General features: G+C 44.5%; 1 protein-coding gene across 1 annotated transcript; it reads right to left on the bottom strand.

Moving 5' to 3' along the window:
* Positions 1 to 5467: 5467 nt before the first annotated feature.
* Positions 5468 to 17318, bottom strand: LOC124473782 (sprouty-related, EVH1 domain-containing protein 2-like). Its single transcript, XM_047029458.1, has 7 exons — positions 17224 to 17318; positions 16868 to 17122; positions 10436 to 10637; positions 10039 to 10207; positions 8828 to 8889; positions 6571 to 6732; positions 5468 to 6419 (listed from the first exon to the last, which is right to left on the bottom strand). The coding sequence occupies exons 2-7, from the start codon at positions 16891 to 16893 to the stop codon at positions 5637 to 5639; spliced, it is 1404 nt and encodes a 467-aa protein (XP_046885414.1). The 5' UTR covers positions 16894 to 17122; positions 17224 to 17318; the 3' UTR covers positions 5468 to 5636.
* Positions 17319 to 17759: the final 441 nt, after the last annotated feature.

The raw sequence follows: 17759 nt of genomic DNA, 5'->3' as shown, positions 1-17759 counted from the left end.
GCATTGCGGGTAGCCAAAACAAGAAGCACACATTGTGAACAACCAAAAAATAAGTGCCAAAGGGAAGAACCATAAGAGCATGTAGTGAAGCAAGTTACAATTAAACAACATGAATCTCTAAGTGCAAGTGTACCTGTAGAAAAAGCAAGCAACAGTAAAAAAATAAAACGTTTCAATTCGCTAGGTGGCGCTGTCAGGGTCCTACAACTGCAGCTGCGGTCCTGAAACTGCAGCTCTCCGGCTCTCCAGGGCCTCCGGGGTCTCCGGCTCAGCAGGTTCATACTATTGGTCTCTGATGGAGGTGGGGAGTTGATTCCACCACTGGGGGCCAGGCAGGAGAAGAGCTTGTGTTGGGAACGGGCGGTCTTGAGCGGTGGGACCATGTTGTTACTTTTCTTTCTCTTTATTATAAACCAGATTTGATCAAATCTCTGTGATCTGGAGAACACCTACAACCATTTATGAACAGTGTGTGCAGTGTGGCTCCTGCCAGAGGCAATTAATACATTATGCAATAAAATAAGCCATAATTAAAGCAAAATTGTTTACCACTTCTCTCGTCCAGTCTTGCTGAATGTATTTAAATATTGAATGTACAATAACTAACAGTTACATCAAGTTGTTCCATAGCATTTTTTTTCATCCATCCTCGTACCATTTCTGAAGACAGAATAAATGCCACCACATCACAGAGAAATTTAACATAATATAAGAGATTTGCTAGCACAAATAAACAAATAAACTGTTTTACAACCACTTAGTACTCAACACTAGCATGGTCCTAAACAGACTCTCGTACATTTAATTTGTACAGAGTTGGGCTCGCTCCATTGACAAGCGTTAACTTCCTTGAAGGCGGGTTCTCTGTTAAAGTTTAAAACTATTGGATCTGCCCAGAGCCACTCTGGATCTGCCAATCGCTAGCGTTCGCCTTACCCAACTCCTTCACCACTAACAGAGCTAGCTGAAAAATTAAAACGAGCCCTGTGGGGATCAAAGATTGTTCTTGCTCCGGCTGTAACTTTCTTCGCCGCCATTACGGAAGTGCAACTCAAACTAGTGCACAACATCAACGTCATCGTTCTCAGCCACTCCCTCTGTTCGCAGATTGGACCGGTAAAAAGTTTACCGGAGACATCTGACTAATATTCCGAAAGCCCAGACGCAGTACAGACGCACACAGAAAATACGATGTATTAGTTTAAGGTGTGCCATTTCATGAGATTTATGGTACCACAGGCTTACTTTTGGTTGCAGATACAATTAAAGAATACACCAGTAGGTGGCAGTAGAACCCCATGGAGAAAATGATGTGGTTCTTTTGTTAAAAATCATTTTAGGGACAGTAGAAAAATAAGTGTAATGCTAAAGGTGTAGAAAAGGCAAGCAATATGCAAAATCATTCTTTTCATCCTTACCACTCTTTAATACAATTCATTTTGTTCTTCATTTAATCATAACAGTAAAAAAAATACTTTATATTATTGTGTAACATGCTTCATTGAATGTTGAATGAATAGCTATGTATGAGCTATATGTCTGTATGATTGTGTATGTATGTATGTATGTATGTATGTATGTATGTATGTATGTATGTATGTATGTATGTATGTATGTATGTATGTATGTTTTGTATGTTCCCTTTATGTAATTTGTGGTCAGTATGTCTGTATGTATTTATGTTTGTGTGTACCCCTCATGTAATATGTTATGTTTACTTTTCCATCTGGCCCTTGAGTCTGCAAAATAAAGTTATATATTGAATGGACAGGAGTGAAACCAGATAGCATTAGATGCCCCCATCTCTACTCAGACAGAACTAGAATCTTAACTTTCAATAAATGCTCCAATAACTAGAGGAGCTAATAACATTATTTATATAAATATTGATGGCTATCAAAGTGGATATCAATTTGTTATTGGTGCTCAGACAGCTTAAGATAATAATTTAGCATTCATTAAAAGCAATTATTTTAATGGGGCAACCTGCGTTGAGGTTAATGTTTTTTCCTAATTTTGGGTAGTGTGTGTCAATGTGACACCAAAAACGTTTTCATACAGAAACTTTTGGTCCAAGTAGGTGAACTAAAAGATAGCCTAATGTTGTTCATAATTTTAGCCAACAAGTGACACCATCACATGTGAATGTACTGTACTCAGAAAATGCACAGACGTTTTCTACATGATCTGAAAGGGTCATATAAACAGTCATGACTGCATTGGAGACTATCTGGATCAAGCGAGCCAAAGTTCAATTCAGTAACTCCCAAACTCTGATTGCCACCAAGGCTCTGCTCTGGGGTTGTGTGATGACCAGAAAGCACTGCTTTAGTAAAGTGGGAAACATTTAATACAAATGAGATGTTAGGATAGTTAAAAGACTCAGTAATAGGTTGGAGTGCCTAACATAAAAACAAAACTAGCATTAACTGGTAAAGCCCTAGGGAAGCACTAATCACGTTGGAAACAGAGAAGCAATATTACATCTCAACTGTCACACCAAATAGAAAATAATGGATAAATGTAAGCAAGCTGACTTGAGCTTTAGTAAACAGCCGGAAGAGGTTAATACCATATTGCACCTCCTGACTGAGATTTATGTAGTTCTGGGAGGAAGGGGCTTGAATATGTTTCCAGTCAAGGTTGAATTGAGCTTGTTACAAGAGTAGATAATTGCTAGCACATGTGGACTGGTATATTGTTTGTAACCAGGTTAGCAGCTAAGCATGCCTAGTCTTCAGGGATCATTCTCAGTCCTTTGTTACTGTCCTTCTCTCCTCCATCTTCAGCACTGGTTCACCAGAGATTCTGAACAAAACAGCTCTATGATAGGTCTCACATGATCCAACTGTGGAGACAGCCAAGGAAGGACAGAAGCAATAAGACAAAATTGATTTAAAGATCCAAAGTGGGTTTTATACAGTTTTATGGTGTCATATATATATATATATACCCACACACACATTTAACTTCATAGGACCAGTTTGCTTTAAAGTTGGTTTGTGATATTGTAGACAAATACCGCACAATGTAGTCTGCATGGTAGACGTACTTCACATCACAACCACGTTTAGATTTCATCAGGAAGAATGAAGACAAGGTTTCACGGTTGTTGTCGTTTTGTTTTTTTCAATTTATTGGAGGCAGAAGGTAAGACACACATGACTTACTTCCCCCGGGCCAGGCCATCGTTCTCTATCTAAAAGTACTTTCAGTTCCTTCTCAAAGCAAGAGCAACATCCATGTTAGAATCAGTTTACAAAACATCAACAAAACAATTGAAATCCAAATGTACAACATAAACTGGATTTATGTGTGTGTATAAATATATATATATACACAAATACACACACACACAAAATGTTTGCTCTTTTTTTAATTTTTTTTTAACATATTTTAAGTATTTATGTTATGTTTAAATACATAGATAAACGCTACACTTTTAGGCACTTGTAAATAATTTTGGCGTGAGGAGTACATATATTTTTGCCCTGGACAGACAGAAGAAAGCTTTTCCTTTAATGTGTTTGATGATTATTACAGGTTGAAGACTAGCACAACACTTCTCAACCAATTGGTATGGACTACAGCCATGTCTGAATAAAACCCTTTTCAAATCTAAGTGTCTAAGGTTTAGGAGCCCTTCAAAGACAAAGGTAGCATTTCTGGAGTGAAAAAAGGGAGTGATAAAACTCGAACATCATAGAGACAGAATGTACAAAAGAAAACAACATATCATTGGAAGTAAAAGCTTGGTAAAATTACATTTTCCCGCTCATTGTTTTCACAAAACAGTACTCAGCGCGAGTACACTTTATGCTATGTCTGGTATTTTATAACATTGATTTAGAGTTGGAAAGACTGTAAACATAATGTTGTACCATTGTTGCATCCCCCACAAAACAACACGTAAAGCACTTGTTATTTTGTAGTGTTGTGCTTTTCAGTGGAGAGACAGGATTGGACAGCTGCAGTGTCACTCAGGAGTGTCCCTCAGGAGACTGTGGATGTGGGTGGAGCAAAGAAGAGTGAAGTGGGTGTGTCTAAAAATAGAACTGATTGTACATTGCAGATAGGCTGGAATCTTTATTCCCCCAGTGAGCGCAATATAAAACCGACTGTGTTTCATTTTAATCTTTTGCATTAGAGAAATACTTTTAATTGCTGCAGTCCGGTTTCCAGCTTTGAGATGGTAAAAAAGACAGATAAAACAACATATCTTGTAACCTTATAGTTAGTACCTTTGGCCTTAAAAACTGAGATTTCCACCAGCATTTTACAGTTTGTGTGGCCTACACTTCAGTGATTAATCTGATTTTGTAAAATGTACAAATTGTAAAAATTCCCAATGTGAACTGGACAACTGAGTTTGATGTCACTCATACAACGTAAAAACATCAAACCTAACCCCTTCAAATCCTCCCATCTTCAGAGTAATTCTAAAATTGCAAAGGGATTTCCCCAAACTGCTGTGTGGGCCTGTCGGTACAGTGGATCTATGCACTGCTTTGATACAATAAATCATCCCACATTAATATCACAGACCTAACATGATAGGATCATTGTGATTCACAGGACCCCTGCCTATTGTTAGATCCGGGATGAGAAGGTATGGACAGTATTGAAGATTGGCCCTGGTCACTGTTTCTCTCTCAATACCATATAGGTCCATGCCTGCTTGTATCCTCAGTGAACACTTTCATAGCACCCTGTGCACTCTTTGGCTGGTGTTTCAATTCAGTGAGAATCTAAATATAATCTAAATGAATAACAAAAATAAAGATTATCTTTGGATATTAATGCATGAAACCTAGGTGGGTCATTTATTGAACTTATTGAATGGAATTATTGAACGTCAGTGTAGGCTGGTAACTGTGTTTTGGGCTGTTTCAATGGGTTGATTGTAGCTGCGTTTTCTGAGTGGATGATGATAATGCACTGGTGAGGAAGGCATCACAATGGCCTTGGAAGGCTCAGTGAAAATACACAGACGCTGTGTATGTACGCACACACACACACACACTCACAATCATACCACTGTTTTAGTGTTAGGCTTTCATACTAGATGTTCAGCTGGGTTTTAGTACTTGGGGCAGAGTGTCAGTTTTGAAGAGTTGGATGTTGAGGAAGAAGGATCTGAGCTAGCCGTAGCTTAACAACATAAAAAAACAACTATACAACAATGCAACAAGGGAAAAAAATAATGATTCAAGTTCTTCGACACCGAATCAGTGTGTAAAGTATAAAGTACCTGCATATGTGATACATGACATTAGTTGGCTATAAAAAAGGCCCCCTGAAAAAGAGTGTTCTCTCAATGCAAACAGAGAAAGAGACAGCTATGTTGAGAGGGGGAGGAGAAAAAGAGAGGGAGGGAGAGAGGGAGGGAGACAGAAAGAGAGAACAGTACAGTACGTGGTGAGCTTATCTTCAAGGCAAAGACTGTCCCAGCTTACTTCCATTGTCATTTTGGAATAAAAAAAAAAAAAAAAAACCCTGACCGGATGAAAGAACACACTCCCTACGTTTTCCGGTGCACTCTGCCTCCCTCCCTCCCTTCCCCTCTCCCCCCTGTGCTGGTGTTTGGGTTGGGGTGTATTTAGCGTTCAGGGGTGTTTTTTCCCGGCCCAACCGGGTCACCACGCGGCTTTGTGCCTGCCCCCGCAGCACCCGCACGCCAGTCCTGCCCTGTGGCACGCGTGAAGCGGCGGGTAGAGGCACAGGCACGGCGCCACCAGAGACAGCCCCAGCAGAGCCGCCCAGCGCGTGCCCAGGCGCCCCCCGCCGCCGTCGCCTCCGTCGCAGGAGCAGGGATCGGAGTAGTCCCCCTCGGGGTCCGACATGCAGTGGTACAGCAGGGTGTCCGCCAGCCACATGCAGCTGGCGCGCCGGATAAACGCCCGCACCGGGTCTGGGGCGTCCTGGCACCCGCCTCGCCTGTTGTCTGTGCGGAAGAACGTCTCTCCGCAGTACTCGCAGTGGGCGCGCTCCGCCCCGTTGCCTATCCGGCCCTTGTCGCCGTTATTGGAGGAGGAGCCAGGAAGCAGGGGGCGTGGCTGGCTGGAGACCACGGAGCCGAAGCCGTGACCACCGTCGAGGTGGCCCTTACCGGCATAGGGTCCGAGGGCGGGGTCCGAGTCTGAGTTTGTGAGGGCGGCGGGCGCCAGGGGGTAGTTATAGTCATGTTTGTGAGTCTCGCTCTTGGAAAAGTCCACGTAGGACTCCATGTCGTCCGGGTGGATGAACTTGTCGCGCACGGTGGCGTGGCGGTAGTCCTCGTAGCCCGTGACCGTGGAGCGCTCAGCGAGGCGGCCCGTGCGGGACTCGGACACGTGGCCCCAGGTGCACTCGCGGGGGTTGATGCGTACGATCTCCTCGTCTTCCTGGAAGGTGACGTGACGAGGGACCCGGGACAGGGACTGTGAGGGAGGAGGAAGAGGAAGATAATGGGACACACACAGGGACCCGGTTTCAACTCGAAATACTGAGGCTGAGAACGTGCGCTCTTCACATCAGACATACACACGCTGCCTTCTACTGCACGGATGACACTGTCTTCCCACGACATACCTGATCCTGGAAGTAGTGGTCAGGTGAGAACCTGTAGGGGTCGTGGAGGTCGTGGCGATGTCCCAAGACGAAGTTGTGGCGGTGGGGGAGAGGGGAGGAGTCCAGCAGCTGCAGTGACGTTTCCAGCCTCTGAGAGGAGTTTGAGGAGCTGTCTGTGGTGTTCTGATTGGGCAAACAGAAACAGGAAGCGTCAAGACTATGCTCTGATTGGAACCACTGAGGCGTTAATGCCAGATTCAAAATTATAGTCTTTAAAGACTAGAAACGCAGGAAGAGAGGAATCTGCTGAAATAATCAATCTGGTGAAATCTGGTGTGAGTGCAGTCACAGTATCGCTGTGTTTCACCTCTGCCAATCTTTCCCTCTCTTATCCCGTTTCCCCATCCATTCACCACCCTCTTGCTCTGCCTTGCTCTTTGCTGCATGTGCTCTCTCCATCAACACCCCCCCCCACACACACACACACACTCTTCCCCACTACTCTCATCTCTCCCCCACTCTTCCTCTTCTCCAGATCCTTTTGTAGCCAGCATGCTGTATCCTGTCCCCTTTCCTCCCAGGGCTTGGCTCCAAGGTAAACCTTGGCCAGACACTAAACACACCCGCCGCCCTTGCAGCAGTGCTAAGATAGATATTTTAGACAGGCAAAGGCAGGGGGGACCATCTCTGGGGGGGGAGGGGCTCACAGAGAGAGTACTGGAAGACCAGCCGGACATGGCTCTTCCTTTCCGCTGCTGCGGCACACTGGCTGGTTAGAGTGTGTGTGGCTGTGTGTGTCAAGTTGATTTCTCCATGCAGTGGGGTTCATTGACAGATTTCTGCGTTTCCCCCGATGTGTCTGCACGCTACTCAGGAATCAGGCGCAGTGTGTGTGTCCTGCCTGTGGCCGGCGTTAAGCTAGCCACACACAGTTTTGTGGTGTGTTTCCCTCGGCTTTCTTAAAAAGCCCTCAGAGTGGCAGGCTAAAAATAACACAATGCAGGCTGCGCTCCAAGCCCCGCCTCTCGGGAGGATACACGGGAGCCAATGGCAGCATGTCGGTCGGCGCTCTCTGACAGCCCTGTTCAATCGTGGCCCGGCCTGGCCTGAGTCAGAGATGACTCAAAACCCAGATCCTTACATTATATATATTGTATCTATATTTTTTTTTTTTCGTGAATTGGATTGGGGGGTTTGGTTGGTGGGGGGTGTAAAGAGACAAGGTGGAGAGAAGTTGGTGAGGGGTAGAAAAGGTGAGAAATGAGAAGGGATGAGGAAACAGTGAGAGAAAGAGAAGAAGGATATAGGAGCAGACATGCACAGGAACAATAAAAAAAAATGATTGTTCTCTCTCTCCCCGTATCCAAAAACACAAGTCCTGGGTTAGACTTTTATATAGTCCACTTCAAAACAACTGCACACCAAACTGTGTGCTTCGCATGAGAATACTATCCCTCTCTGAACGGGCAAAGTCGCTGTGTCATGTAATACTGACAGTATTCAGGTGGTGCAGGAGGACCTCTCCCTCGCCCTTTTCAGACGTCCCCCCCCCTCAGCTAGCCAGTCTCTCTCTCTCTCTTGCCACTGTGCCAGAACTCCAAAGTGCTCCTGTTGGCCCAGGCCCCTAACAGACAGTTAAAGTCAAAGACGAGCCACGCGGTACTTCCTCTCGTAAATCACCCGGCCAGTAAGCTGGGGAGCAGCTGCCAACGCTAGTTTGGAGCTTGCATTAGTTCCAACCAGGGAGGGGGGGGATGGGAGGGGGGGGATGGGATGGGAGGGGGGTTGGTTGGTTGGTTATGGTGGGGGAGGGCCGACTCAGGAAGTGACCCTGTGACCCTGCCTGCCGCTCTCCGTGTCAGGTTACTGGGAGAGGGTGGAGGGGGGATGGGGGGAGTCTATGCATCTGACAGAGAAGGCAGAGTGTCGGAGGGCAAACAGCATCGGTTTGCATGCATGCCTGTGTATGGATTCACGCATGTATGCACAGCGCACATGCTGCTATTGTAACACTGCCCATTTGAGCGAGCTTCTATACACATGGACTTCACATCAGGTGATGCATAAATTTAAAGCTTTGTCATCTGGGCAATTTATTGAGAAATAGGCCAGGAAAGAATCATATTTTAAGAGTAAATTATTTCATAAAAATTAATACACTTTAAAGACACTGTATGAAAGGGAGGACTAGTATGTCGGTAACGAGATGAGAGATGAGAAAGAAAATGAGCTTCGGGTTGATGCACGATTGTTTTAGACAGAACAAATTGGTGCATACCATGAATACATCGTCATCGCCCAGTTCTGCTTCATTTTGGAGCGTTGAAGAGGTTGTTGAGCCTAAAAAGTGCAAGAAAATAAATAAATATGAACAGGCCATATTTAGGCCCATTCAACACACAACACATTACACAGCATGTACTTGACCACAGTGTGTGTGGTGATGAATCACCAGAACCACAACTGCCTATTTCTGGGGAACCATTTGGTTTATGTTAGACTGACTTATCACCAAAGTAAATTCCTTGTTTGTGTGCACTGACTTGGCAATTAAACTTTATAACACCAGTAGGCGTTAAACTATAATTAAATGACACCCAACAATGGACATCATACAGGTCTAAATAAATATTAAAAGCTTAAAATGTCCTGTGTTCAGGTCTTCAGGTGGTTTCACTGATTGGGTAGTCCCTTTCAAGTTAGTTTGAGCAGGATTAAGCAGAGGCATAGAACAGGGCTATGCAGCATGGTTGAATGTTTGATGTGGTCCTTACAGAAAAAGGCTTTTCTAGATAGTTCTACAAGCATATCTAGGTTGTGGTGCAACCTACATTTTTCCGGTTCACAAGTGTGTGTGCATCTAAGTTTTCTATAGGAGTGCCATGATCGCTGTGTTGTGTTGCCAAAAACGTTTCTGAAATATACCCCTAGATGGTGTGGTTACATCTGACTGGCTCCTTGACAGGTTTGTAGTCATAGTATAACAAAATCCTGTCATTGCTTACATCTCAGGTTCAATCCTATTTCAAACTCCAGCAAGCAAATACTGCCGAAGTTGGGTGGAATTTCAATTTAAAAAAATAAGTTGCTGACATGGGAAGTTGTCAGTTAATTTTGGAACCGGTAATCTACTTAAGATGTCCAAAGCCAAAACTAGATAAGAACCATGGTCTACGTAGCTGTCCCACACTATTCAAGGCTGGAACCTCAGAACATCTCTATCTAAACAATAAGTCTTACAATTAAAATGTTTTATTTATTGCACAGAAATATGACACATTTTGACAAGAGACAAGTATTTTAGCCATTAAGGAATCTGCATGTGACTAGAATGCTGAAGTGATAAACAGGCATAATAAAAAATACACTGTATAAGCTTTTGATGCTTATAAGTCATGAAGAAAGAATTTCCTGGAAGTGTTATGCCAATCATGCATGCTTCAACCTTGCCATCTAACGCCGGGTGGGCTGTCATCACAGGGACTGTACCTTCTGCAAGATCCTCTATGGCTTTGCGTACTCCCCGGTCAAAGGCGCGGGCATCGGCTGGACTCTGAAAGGACAGGCCACACCTCCTGTCCTCCACCTTCCAATGGTGGAAGGTGGGCGTGGCCGTAGTGTAGACCAGATCTTTCCTCAGGGGACACTCCAGTATTACCTGTCATGTCAATCAAAACCGGCCATGTCAATCAAAAGAGACACCTTAGTAATCGACAGTTGTATCAAAGCTAGTGTCAATGCACATATAACGGTTGATCTGATCGGGGAGCCGGTTTCGCTGGGTGAATCAGTCAGTCTGTTTGTTTGGGTGGTGTGGCTCCAGAATGTCTTCACGTGTGGCCGTTTGCGCCTGTGGTGCCGGCCTCAAGCCCATCGCCTCGCTCACCTGTTTGTCCCGCTCTCCGTGGATGAGGAAGTGGTTTCGGCTGGCGGGGGACAGGGGCAGGGGGAGGGCGGGGGACAGCTCCTGGGGAAAGACCCTGCACACGCCGACCCTGCACAGAGCCCCCCCATCCTGGGCCAGCCAGCCCCCACTCGAGTCGTCTCGCGTCATCACCACTGCTTTCACACGCACGATGTAGCTGTCACTGGAGAGGGGCGGGAGGAGAGGAAGAGAGGCACGAGTGTTATCGTCAGCGTAATGGGCAGCTGCTACTGCTGCATGCCTCCATTGACGATGGCCATCAGTCCTTCTTGGGTAAATGTTTAGTTGGTCTGGGTTTCCAGCTCATCGTAATAGCAGGTTAACAGGAAACAACCATTGGCCAGATATTGGAGTAGTACCCATGTAAGAGTGAGGTTCCATGGAGGAGAGGTTGGCAGACATGGACAGATGGGTGAAAGAGAAAGATGGAGAGCTAGGGAGAGACTGGGAGGACAGCGCTGGCGGATGGTTTACTCTCAACATTCACTTGACTTTGCTATGCAAACAGCCCACTTGGCACACCCCGCTTCCTCTGTAGTGCTTACTAAGCCAGAAACCAGCCATATATGGCAACCCAAGCCCCCTGTTCAATAACAGCCCTAGAGAGGGCCAGTGTGTGTCTGATTTTTGAGTGTGATTTGGCTCCATCCCCTAGACCCTGACTCGCAGGGCGGGAATAGAGACAGGCCAAAATCCATGAGACCCTACTGTGATGTCAATCTCATCCAATTTCCCCTCTTCTCTCACACACACAGGAGATCCTTGAAAATAACACCCAACACCTTCACCCCCACCTACATCAAAATAGGGTGAAAGACAAAGTGGACTAATGGAAATGAATATGTGCAATCTCCATGCAGACTACCTTCATGTACAATTCCGGAATTTTGGGGGGGGGAGGGGGGGGGGGGGACTAGCTTTTGCTGGATACAGTGTGTTACCTTCTCCTTCAGATCCCCATGGTGATGGAACACGGAGTTTGCTAGTCTTATGGTCTTAGCACAGTGACAGAATGTTTGTAGGCGTCTCAAGTCACGACTCCGGTCTGATCCTCACTTTGGTAAGGTGGGAGGTGTTGCATGCGGATGGTGACACACACACACACACACAAGCACACACACACACCGAGCCAAATACAAACACAGGGAAGGGAGAATATTATCCTCAACAACAGCGTGCACATAGGGTAGAGTTTGTGTACGTGCTCAGCACGGATGACTAACTGAACAGACAAGAGGCCTATCCCCACAAGAGTTTAGTCTATCTGATTACATCAGAGGATACAATGCTGAACAATACACCAGCGGACCACGAGTCAATACAGCCTAGCACAATACAATACATTCTCAAGAATTATCATGAGTGCCTCCGCCCTCCCCATGGCACGATGACTAGGGGCACAAACCATGAATGATCTCTGACAATAACAGGATGCAGTTTGTTTGCATATTACAGCGGCATGGCAATTTGACACAGAGTGTGAGAGCGAGTGTGTTTGTGCACGGTTGGGTGAGTAAGAGACGTGTTATATAATTACTTTTGAGAAAGGGATTTGATAGCAAGCACCCCCCCCCCACACACACACACACACCCACACACACAAGTGGGAGAACTGGTTCACCTGCTCCCACCTACACACATTCACAAGCTTGAGGAAAAACAGAGAGACAGACAGACGTGTAAACTCAAATGGTCCAAATGCATTTCATGTCAGTCCCAGTGAGGAGTTTGAGATATACACACACTAACACACCCCTCTGCCCGGGCCAAACTCCAACAGACACTTATATAACATAGCCTGCAGGTGACAACTGTCCCCTGGTGGAGGAGGCACCAATGGCAGTCTTGTACTATTACTGGCTCCTTTTGCAGGGAGAGTCTTGTGAAAACAGAAATGTCTCGCAGGCAACATCCACAGACATCAGGACACGACACATTCTCTATGTTGCTTGAACAAAACGTGGCCCCACATGACCCAACTGTCTTGTTCTCAGGCTACACCACAGCTCATTATTAAGAACATGTTTCAAAGTACGGTAGACCAAACCAACCCAGCTACAAGGCTAGAACAGGTGCGATGCCTGCGTTGGTAGGGTTAGCGTTGTGCGCGTGGGTTATCGTGAGGTTTTCCTTTTCTTTGAAGGCTTTTCACAAACCCTAACTCGCCACACTGCATACTTTCAACTCTCCACTTGAACAAAGACACTTTGGAGCAGCAAAGTCAATTCTAAACAAACAAACTTGCATGGCTGAATTCAAATCTGTTATCTTAGTGCCTTTCCGGTATCAAACTTCACTGGGCCTTGCAGGTGCTTTAGGTTGGTTTTTATATTGGTCCGAAAGGCCAGGTAATTAGTAATGACCCTTTCATATTGCGTCATGTTCCATTAATTTCAAGGTATTCATGAAGGTTCTTTAAAACCACGTTAGACCTACACAGCTGTTATGGAGCTTTTCGCCAACAGTGGTTGACATCAGTAGTCCTAACGACCCCACTGAGAACACAGTCAAAGGTGAGGCAACTCCTTACACAAGCAACGATCCCCGCATGTTTAGGTCACCCCCAAAAATACTTGACTCCAGCCCATCTACTAACACTACTACACAAACTAACTAGAAGCAGAGGGGAAGAGGGGACATGTTATCAGGCTTGGAATCCAGCCTGTGTGTGATACTAAGGGCAGTATAGGAGACAGACCAACCGTGGGTGATAAGAGCTGACTCACTTCCTCTGATAAGGGCCACTCCGCCCCAACCCACCCATAAACCACATGAGTTGTCTATGGATATGAAATTGCCATGTCAGATGCTACTAAGCCATTTGTCATTTGGCTTGAGACATAGTAGAGATGGTTATAGCTACAGATTAACAGTGCATCAAACACGCACTCTGATAATTGGTGGAGCTAGGGGCCGTGCTACCTCCTGCTCTTGTATCTAGCACCATGACATAGTCAGTAGCTCCAATTATAATTGACGGGGAGTTAGAGGAGAGAAAGACAGTCAGCCAGAAAGAATGAGGGAGGGAATGAGACAGAGAGACGGGGACAGAAAAAGAATGAAGAGAGTGAAAGAGAAAGAGAGTGCAAGATGAATAATAGTCGTTAGGTTGGGGGGTGGAAAAGGAAAGTTCATTCAGGACTATTGACAGTTTAAGGCCCCAGAGGGAAAGTTCTTTATTGGCCACCCTCTGTCCAGGCAGCTCAGTGTGTGTGTGAGTGATAGTTAACATCACGGAGGTAAACAAAGGTCACCCCACAGGACGTTACTAACCAACTAGTCAGTATGAAAACAATTGTTTCCCTATTCTGTTCACCACAGCACACAGTGACACAAAACATTTCAGCTGTAGAGCCAGGAGACACCTCCTCCAATGTATGATGGCTCCTGTGTTTTATACACAATAGCCTGCATAAAAAAGCAGACTGTTTAGTAACACAGCTCCAAAAAATATGCAACTGCAACTTTCCCCAATGAACAGGCCTGCATCTGTCAACTTAATACAATTCCACTCTTCCCAACACTGCCTGCCAGAGAGCACTCACTATAGATTCCCATTTGGGAAAGGGGAAAATTAACCAATCGTAAACCTCGATTCCCAAGGTGACATTGTGTCCTCACCATCTACATGGGAGTGAAAATCTGATACAATCCACATTGAAAATAAGCTGCTTTAATTTTAAACCTCTTACCGCCATGGCAAGACAACAGAATCGATAACAAACTTTGTAATACAGTCTTACATCCACTTAAACACGGCATTAGAATACTTGTATTAAAGAGCTGCTTTGACAGAGAACTTACTTAGTATAGTTGACTTCACAATCTACTGCGGATATAGCTGACTAGCTTTGCGCTGACGTGCCAGACATTAAATCCCAACTCACTGGTTTTTCAGACCATGAATGCTATAGGCTTTTCAAGGTTCACCTGCCAGGTTCATGTTTACACAAACCACTAACACGCAGGGTCAGTTTTCACTCCTAAAGAAACAGACCAAACTTGAGATGAGCACTGGGGGCCATTACTATTTTCAATGTATTTGCCATATTTTTGAGAACTCAATGTCTTAGGCAATGACTTTGTAGGCGTCGAGAAACGCACACCATCACAGTTCGCATCCCACTCGTTGGCACTCTCACAAATAGACTCTCACCCTGGCCTACCCGACCATTTTGAATACCAAGCTTGTTCCAGACTTGGTCATCCAGCCTAGTCTGCTGATAAGATAGCCTTCTTCAGAAAACAGTTGACTATCCGAGGCTGTCGTTTAGCGTCTTAGATGATATTAATGATATAAATGTTTTATAAAGCAACCAGTGAAAAGGTGCCATGGCTGTGGAGAACTTCCCCATGGTGGGGGTGGGGGGGTGGGGGGTAGACACAACCTGATGGGTGCTAACTCTCGAACTTAGTGGTCTGGAAATTCAATCAACTGACACACTAACTACTTTTATGACTTTTTCTAAGAACAAGTTTTCCACCCTAGCCTTATTGGTAAGAGTACCATTTGAGGCAGGTCATTCTAAATCGGTTGCATGTTCCTCTGGTAGGTCTCCTCAATCAAAACCTGTTTATATGCCTACCGAAATCTAGAGAAGGTTGGTAAATTAGAATATGCTGCCTCCCCTGACCCAAAACATGCATCAACTTGACTATCTGGAGTGAAGTGGAACTCACATGGATTGTCTCCCGTCAGTGAAAGCCATTACAGTGGGTGTGAAATACAGCTGGTAACAATAACATTTATTCCAAGTGTGCGCAGAGATCTAGGATGATTCAATCAACATTTTGCTGCTTAGTGTTGCCTAACCTATAACTACTCTGACCTCTGCTTAATGTCACTGAACATCACAGTCTAAAACTGATAGTACAGAGCACATGGTTCAATAGGAGACCATGCTACAAGAAAAAAATCAATGTGTGTATGTGTTTGTGAGAGAGACAAAAGAGATTTAGCTAATCCTACTGATTGGCAAACATAAAAACACAGAGGGTGACTTTTACACACTTCCAAGAACCATAAGACATATTCAGATGTATGGTTTCACATGAATTTGCAATACCCTTTATTGCATGCACAAGCGCTGTATTCACGTCATCAACAATCTGGTGAATAAGGTGATCGTTTCCCAAGGTGATCGTTTCCCATTTAAATACTTTCACAGGAATGATGTTCCCTCTTGACAAGGTAGCTGAGCGCAGATGACATGAATGGGAAGCGCTGAAGGTTACGGATTTTATGAATGAGCAGGCGTCATGAGATTACCGCGCAAACATCCTCTCCCTTGCCCTTCGCCCTTCCGTTCTACCGACAACAATTTGCACTACTGGCATTCTCCCTGCAGTCTGCAGAGTCTATGCGTGGTAGCCTATGACAGAAAAGCAAATGATTCAATCTGGTATTGTGCTTAAGGTATTCGATGTTTGACAATACATTTGAAAACAGGATAAATGTTAAAATAACATTTAAATTGGTTCAGACAACAATATCCTCACAATAGTAGCTAATATATATTAGCTACTATTGTGAGGATATTGTTGTATCTATTATAGATGTATAACATCTATAATAGATGTTATACAGGCTATCCTATTTTTAAGGGTCGGCGTAATCTAACCGTCTTTATTGAATCCATGTCGAGAATTGAATTAGTAAATTTTCGATAAATCACCAAACCTGTGTTAGAATTTATATTTCGACATACTTTAAGGCTAGCTTTAGATGGAAGAAATCCATTAAGCCTATAGGTAAATAATGGAAGGCTAACATTAATCTACAAAGTCTAAGCCTCCTTTGGATTTCAACCCGTTGTCCTCGATTGGCGTTTTTATGAATGAAGCGCGGTATGCAAATGAGAGTGATTCAGAAAAGAGATGGCGGATGGGGGATATCGGATATCACATATCCTGAAAGACTTCCCCCGCAGTCTGAGGCCAACATATTTAACTGGATTTCGCAGGTATCCATGCTAGTGTTTTAACTTTTTCGAAAATCTTCTGCATTCTAAGGAACGTGCAAATCGTGATCGTGTCTGGTATTGAAGGCTAACTGAGTTCGCCTGAGTTTTAAACTTCTGTAGGCCTGTTGTAAAGGCCTCGCTGCAAATCTCTTTAGAAAATGTTTCCGATCCACCCACGCTCATGCCCCGCTCCCCCTCTTTTCCCTTCTCAAGAAGACAGAATCCGTAGGCTACAACAAGGCGGGGGCACTAAATCCCCCTTTATATTAGTTGTCATTCCATAAAACAACCTCAACCAAACCGTGCAAATGCATTATACAAAACAAGACCAACTGCCACCTCTAAATATATGACTGTCTTATAGATCACATACCACAACTTCTAGTGCTACCTTTCTGGAAGAAAAAAAAAACATTTTCATAGTGCTTACTCGTTTGGGTGTGTTTCCTCTATCATTTTCGCGTTTCACCGAAAATAATATCCCAAAGCGGGTGCATACTTTATGTCCGTCATTTTTAGCACCTATCTCCTACATCCATTCAATTCCGCATATCTTTCCCCAGCCTTTGTGTGATTGTAGCTCTGCTTCAGTCTTCGCCTGGAATAGATGCCTCCTTTCTCTGCTGTTCTTCGCGAGCCAACCAGTTGCGTGTACAGAACACAGTGGCCTCGAAAGTTGATATTCCTGTGGTGGATATAGACAGGTTAAAATTCCATTCTGAAAGCCTAGATGATAAATTCTGTGACAGTCCAAGTTCCGTAGTGCTAAATGCGCGTTGCTGTTACCGAGGGGTGGCCCCGCTAGAGCCCCATCTCTCGCTACTCCATGTTGGATTGTGCGGGCAGCCTAGCAGCCCTTAACCACCGACTCCGGGGGAGGGAGAAGGAGAGAGCGCAGAACAGGGCGGAAGTGATGACGTCATTCTCGTAACACATTTGGTTTTGTGGAGTGGGCTGCAATGGCTATCTTAATGCTTCTTTGGAAGTGGCCCATACTGTAAAATCAAAGTCCGGCCTTGTCACCTTTACTGTCACCGTCCCATTGACTACATTATTTTTTACTAATTAAAGACCCCCGACCGACTGGCATTACCGTTTTTTCTTCTTCCTTTGTCTATACTTTTGTATGTATTGAATACTTTCGAAAACGGTCAATCTATTTTTATGAGGTCATTGTGAATAATGCAAATGCCATGGCAATAGTTTGAAATGGCTTATCCCAAAAACTTTAAGTTGCTTAGCAAGCATTTAACTTTATTGTAGGCTAATTACAGTGTAGTTTACAACAGGCCAACAAACTTGAGGGGATAACAATAATCTCA

This window comes from Hypomesus transpacificus, chromosome 11 (assembly GCF_021917145.1).
Source record: "Hypomesus transpacificus isolate Combined female chromosome 11, fHypTra1, whole genome shotgun sequence".
Taxonomy (NCBI): Eukaryota; Metazoa; Chordata; class Actinopteri; order Osmeriformes; family Osmeridae; genus Hypomesus; species Hypomesus transpacificus.
This window is presented reverse-complemented; position numbering and strand designations above follow the sequence as displayed.